This window comes from Condylura cristata, unplaced genomic scaffold, assembly GCF_000260355.1.
Source record: "Condylura cristata isolate star-nosed mole 26May11 unplaced genomic scaffold, ConCri1.0 scaffold00030, whole genome shotgun sequence".
NCBI lineage: Eukaryota > Metazoa > Chordata > Mammalia > Eulipotyphla > Talpidae > Condylura > Condylura cristata.
In genome coordinates, this window is record NW_004567131.1 from 24,335,916 (window position 1) to 24,341,915 (window position 6,000).

Sequence of the window (6,000 nt, forward strand, 5' to 3'; positions counted from 1 at the left end):
AAGATTTGTGTCTGTTAATGCTCAATATTCTATTTGTTAAATAGAATATGAAATTGCTTTTATATCATGATGGTTACACAAAACATTGGAGAAAAAACAAAGTTATAAATTCAAATAGCATTTTACTGGCCTACCTCTTCAAATATTCCTTTCAACTGAGCACAATTTGTCTTCAGTAATTTTTAACCCCTTTCTATCACTTTAACATTTGCATTTAAGCTGCTATATACAGTATCACAAACTTGTCAGAAATACCATTAAGATATATATTATCTATGACTTATATGTCACAAATTGTTATTATTGATGAGATATTAAGATATTTATAGATAACACATAATCTTTCCATATCAAGCACTTGTCATAATATCTGGTTCATAGTAAGTTACTTAACAGCTTCATTTAGGTGTAATTCACATACCATAAAATTCACCTATTTGAAATATTTGATTCAGCGGCCCTTTAGCATATTCATGACAGTAATCCGATTTTAAACATTTTTATCATCTCTTAAAGAAATACATTGCTATTGATAGTGGCCCTCTTCCCTTTCTTCCCAGTCCCAGGGGATTAAAAACCTGTTTTATTTTACCTACTTTGACATGTGATATTGATGAAGGGTACAATATGTGAACTTTTGGGTCTGGTTTCTTTATTTAGAATAATGTTTTTCAGCTTCATTCATGTTGTAATATGTATCAGCACTTTGTTCTTTTTATAACTAATATTTCATTGTGTGGAATATGTCTTTGTATTGCTGGATAAATGAGCTGTTCCCACTTTTTGTCTGTGATGAATGGATGTTGATACACAAGTGTTTGTGTGGACACAGGTTTTCATGTCTGTAGGCTGCATACATAGGAGTGGATTTGCTGGGTCATGTAATAACTCTAAACATAACCTTTTAAAGATCGCTGTTGTTTTTACAATGTGTCTGCACCATTTTTCAATTCCATAAGCAATGTATAAATGGTTCTAATTTCTCCAAAATTTCATCAACACTTTCTGATGTCTGTTTTTTTTTTTTTTTTTGATCCTAGCGGGTGTGAAGTATTTGTCACAATGATTTTGATTTGCACTTCCCTAATGACTAATGGTGTTGAGTATTTTTTTTTATGTGCCTGTTGCCTCTTTGTGCATCTTCTTTGGCAAAATGTCTATTCAAATTATTTGTCCATCAAAAAAAAAACTGGGTTTTTGATTGTTGAATTGTAAGACATCTTTATTTTTACAAGACACTTGTCAGACACATAAACTGCAAATATGTTCTCCCACTTATATCGTCCCACTTTTTAAGGCATGCCCTTTAAAGAACAGCTTTAGTTTTGATGAAGTTTAACATTTCTGAGTTTTGGGTTTTTTGTTTTTTTGGTATTTGTACTTTGGTGTCACACCCGAGAATCCACTGAAATTTTCATCTATGATTGCTTTTAAGAACTTGCTAGTTTTAGTTCTTACCTTTGATCCATTTTGAGTTGTTTTGTAAGACATGTGTGGAAGGGGCAGAGTCTCATGTGACAAAGAATCTTTGTGTGCAGATATCCAGTTGTCTCAGTACCGCTGTTCTTTCTCCCATTTAATTGTCTTGATCCCCTGTCAAAGTTAATAGACTGTGAATTTATGGATTCACTTCTCGACTAAGCTTTACACTTCTATTTCATTGGTCTATATGTTTATCTTTATGCCACTACCACAAGGTCTCAGTGATGAAAGTTTTGCAGGAATTTTTGAAATTTTTACATTGGGTTAACAGAGAGATGAACATTTATATGTGAATAAATAGATAAATGTGGTTTTATAAAGATTTATTTATTTATGCATACAGAACTGGGGTACAGGCCAGAGGTGCAGGGGTGTGAGAGGATTCACCAGAGACAGAGTGGGGAGCAGAGAGGATTTGCCAGAGATGGAGTAGGGAGCAGAGAGGATTCGCCAGAGACAAAGTGGGGAGCAGACAGGTCGACTGGTGAAGTACACTGCTGAGGGGAGCAGCAGGAGGATCAGGAGAGGTCTGCCACACCATGTGGGTCACCTCTCCAGGGTGGGGATCAAACTCATGCTGAAGTGGCTTTAGCTTTTTAGTGCTGTGCTTTAACCTGCTGCACCACCAGGGAGGGCCAAATAATTGTGTTTTTAAGTTCTATTTGGGTAAGAAGTTGGGACCTTTCCAACAATACAGCTAAGCTTAGATGTGTTATGTCTTGACAAACCATGTGATGATTGGCATTATAAATTATATAAAGATGGCTTTGGTGCTAGATTTCTGTTACCTGGGCTGCAAGACAGAGAAGTATTTCTGAATTCTCTGGATAGGGCACCATGCTGGGAGCATAGGTGGTATTCAATAAATATTCATCAATTACCACCCAAACCTTTTTGCTTTGTTTTAAACTCTTGGTTATGTTGCTGCTACCTTTTGTGTGTACTTGTTAAAATTTCCTGTTTCTAGCCTGTTCAATGACTATGCAATTTTGGTTTAGAATCCTACTTTCCTAAAGTTCTGCCAGTTCTCTATCTAGCACCAAAATATACTGACCAGATGATTTTCTAGAATAGAATCATTAGGAATTCTTTACAGATGGAATACCAAGGAATCAGATTTGTCTCCCTTTCCCCCCCATATAGCAAATTTCTTTGCTATATGACTTTGCCAGGTCTTGCCTTCTCTTAGAAGTAAAGGGCAGAAAATAACTCCCACTTCCAAGGTTGGCAACTCTCCCTGCTTTGACATTCTTGAAGTTATCATTTCCTTCAGAAACACTTTCAGGTTTAAATTCAGAGTGTACATTGATTCTTGCAGAGAATATGTAATTTTATAACTTGTATCCATGGACTTGGGGGGAACTGGAGACTTGTGAAGAACAGACATGTTTAGAATCTTGGAAAAGACATAGGAAGAGACATATGGAAAGGTTGACAGAGGCTGCTGTTACCTTGATTTGTGTTTTTACTTTGCTCTTCCTTTGATCCCAGACTTGCCTCATCTCTTTCTTATATTTCTGTGAAAGAAGGTACCTGAGACTTGTTCCAAGATTTTGGCCTCAGCAGCCTCCCTTCAAATCAAGCCTGGTTGGCTGGGTAGTTACCCATGACAGGATGGATAATTTGAGGTACTTTTGGGAAAACTTTTATTAGAAAAAACCCTTTTAGTCCCTCTCTGCAATTATAACTACAGTAAAGGTCTATCATTCTAAGAATCTTGCCACTGTGCACACAGATGGCTGGATCCCTTTACAATGGGCACATTTATTTTTCACGCTGTAGTGTTATCACCCTTACCCCACCCAGTGTTTACCCAAACCATTAAAAACCTATTCTCGTGGTATTATCATGACAAAATTTAAAAAATAAGCCCCCACTCCCTTGCCCAGTAATCAAGTTTGGGAAGCCTGAATGGATAGAGGGAGTGGATGGGACTGCTTTGGGAACTGGGCTGCTAAGCTGATGATCCATTAAGCTGATTTGGATCATAAATCAGGACACACCCAAGACTAGTCATCTTAACCAGTCCTTGATACCTGGAGTATAAAGCCTCAGGACTCTGCCCACTGTTCATCTCTCCAGTCTTGCTTGCTGCTTAACAGTGTATTTCAGTAAACCCCCCATATTTGTTCGTCACTGTCTTTGGTGAGTTCTTTCATCTCACACCTTTGGCTTACACGCTGATTGTTTCCTGTAACAATTCTTGCTTAAGGATTTTAAGTTTCTTCATCTCCCTCTAGGTTCCTATTATGCTAGCTCTGCTAGGTACACCATGAGAACTCAGTAAATACTATTTGAGGGTTATCTTACTGCTGTTTCCTACTTCAGAACAACAGCTACTGAAATGCTAATTGTAGAATTCAGTGTAATCTACACAGTCACCTCAAAATTCAAGGAAAAAAACTCTACAAAATTTCCATTTTCTGATTGGCCAGAGCCACTGAGCTCCCAACAAGATAGTCACCTGGAGCTGAAAAGATGGTTTACATAGTTGTTTTACTTTCCAGTGAGTCCATTTGCCTAACATTTCCATGGCAAATGAAAAGCCCTGGCTAGGGTCAAGAGACCGGTATCATAACTCTCGGTTTCTTTACCGTCTAAGAAATTTCAGGGCCTCGTTTTCCATTAATTCATTCACACAATAACCATTCATTAGCTCCAACTATGTGCAGGCACGGTGCTAAGGGATCTAACTATTATAGCAAACAAGACCAGGTCTTTCCATGTTCCAAGGTCTTCCTGTAAGGTCTCTGTGTAATTTACATTCCAGTGGAGAATAGGGGAGGCATACACCATGAGCTTTTCCAGCTCTAAAACAGTAGGATATCTTCTGGGTTCAATGTGATTGTCTGTCAATTTAGCATTTGATAAGAGCTCAGAAAATAGCAAAAGCAGCCTGCTAAGAGCATGCCACAGGCATACTTGATATTGTTTGTTTGGTTTCACACCACTATGTAGGGGTATAAAATATGCCACCTCTAAATGATCTTTGACACAAGATACTTCATGGGAGGATCTCAAAAGACTGGGTAGAGGGTGCCTGGGGTTTTGTTTTACTGTAAGAGGTATTTACATGTGTAAAGGAAAGGTTTCCCTTTGTGAGGGTTTCTCCTTCACCTTACTAGAAGACCTAAACTTTTTTTCTAAGTCTTTCCTATGGGAAGGCAAAACCCAAATCTGCACAAAGATCATAGGCTTGTTGCCTATCTCTCTTCTATGTCTTAGCTTAAGTTATGTAAGGTGGTGATTTAAATTGTAATATTTTGAGTTACTCAGTATTACTTGGTTTACCCCATGTACACAGGGATATTTAAGTTTTTCAAATTATTATAATGAAACTTTATTTTCTTTTCACTCTGACGCTTATTTGCCAGCCTATAAGGCCCTGGAGGGGCAACATGAAATTTTCTTTTTGCCCCCAACAACTTCAACAAAACAAATATCACAAAACAGTGAGCCCAAGAATAGTTTGGTTTCCTAGTGCACATCAAAGTTATGTTTACAATGTACTACAGTCTGCTGAGTGAGATAGTATTCTATCTAAATAAAATTTTAAGATACTTTACTTGTACAAAATAGTGCCAACCATGTGGCTCTAGGAAAATGGCATCTATAGACTTGCGGGCTGCCAGAAACCTTCACTCGGTAAAACGTGCTGTTATCTAGGTGCAATCATATCAATCACAAAAAAATGAAGGTATGCCCCTACTACTTGCTAGGTAGACATGTCTTCAATATGCCAACAAAGCTTGGAAGGCATCACGAATTTCTTTGCCTCTGATCTATGGTTAGTGGTCATCTTCTCAAAAGGCCCCAGGAGCATGTGGGGCATGTGGCATCACATAAGGTGACTGAAACGCTTCTCAGTCATGTATTTTCTAACCCAACAGGGTTAAGGATGCAGAAAAGTTGGTTTCGGATTCCGGTGACAGCAAAGCCCTGGAGTGGACAGGAGGCATCACGGCCCAGTAACGTTTTAACGAAGTTAATAAAAAGGGCAGAGATAAACGCGGACATCAACTGTGGTCACTGGCCATACAGAGGCCATGTAGGTTTTCAGGCAGCGTTCAGCCTTCCTTACCGTGCATTCCAAACGCACGCTTTCAAAGAATTCTATCTCGCTCCCAGAGGCGCCCACCCGGCCTCAAACGGCTGCAGCAGCGCCTAAGCCAGCACCCGCCCAAACCTGGGCCGACGTAGGGGAAGCGACCCGGAAACCCTCGGTTGTCGCAGGTTATCGAGTCTCCGCGCCCTGGCGCTCGGCCCCGCCCACGCGCCGGCAGCCACGCCCACGACGTCCGCCGAACGGGACGGGGCGGAGCCGGGGGCGGGGCGAATCCGCGCGGTTGAATGGGAAGCGGCGACGAGCCGCACATTCCAGCGGGTCCACGTGACGCGGCCGCGCGGCCTGAGGTAAACAACCGCGGCCCCGCCTCCGGCCCCTCCGCGCGCCCTGCACTGCTCTTCGCCGGCGGGACGCGCTCCAGCGGGGCGGGCGGCTTTCTCAGAGAGTCCCCA

The 6,000-nt window shown here is 40.7% G+C and overlaps 1 protein-coding gene across 1 annotated transcript in view; it reads left to right on the forward strand.

Annotated features, from left to right (window-relative positions):
- Positions 1-6,000, forward strand: part of OTUD1 (OTU deubiquitinase 1) — a 57,477-nt gene that overhangs the window by 48,497 nt on the left and 2,980 nt on the right. Inside the window, exons 2-3 of the mRNA XM_004691117.2 lie at positions 5,373-5,450; positions 5,716-5,895. Of these exons, the coding sequence (XP_004691174.2) occupies positions 5,373-5,450; positions 5,716-5,895 (258 nt within the window). The remainder of the gene's footprint in view (positions 1-5,372; positions 5,451-5,715; positions 5,896-6,000) is intronic.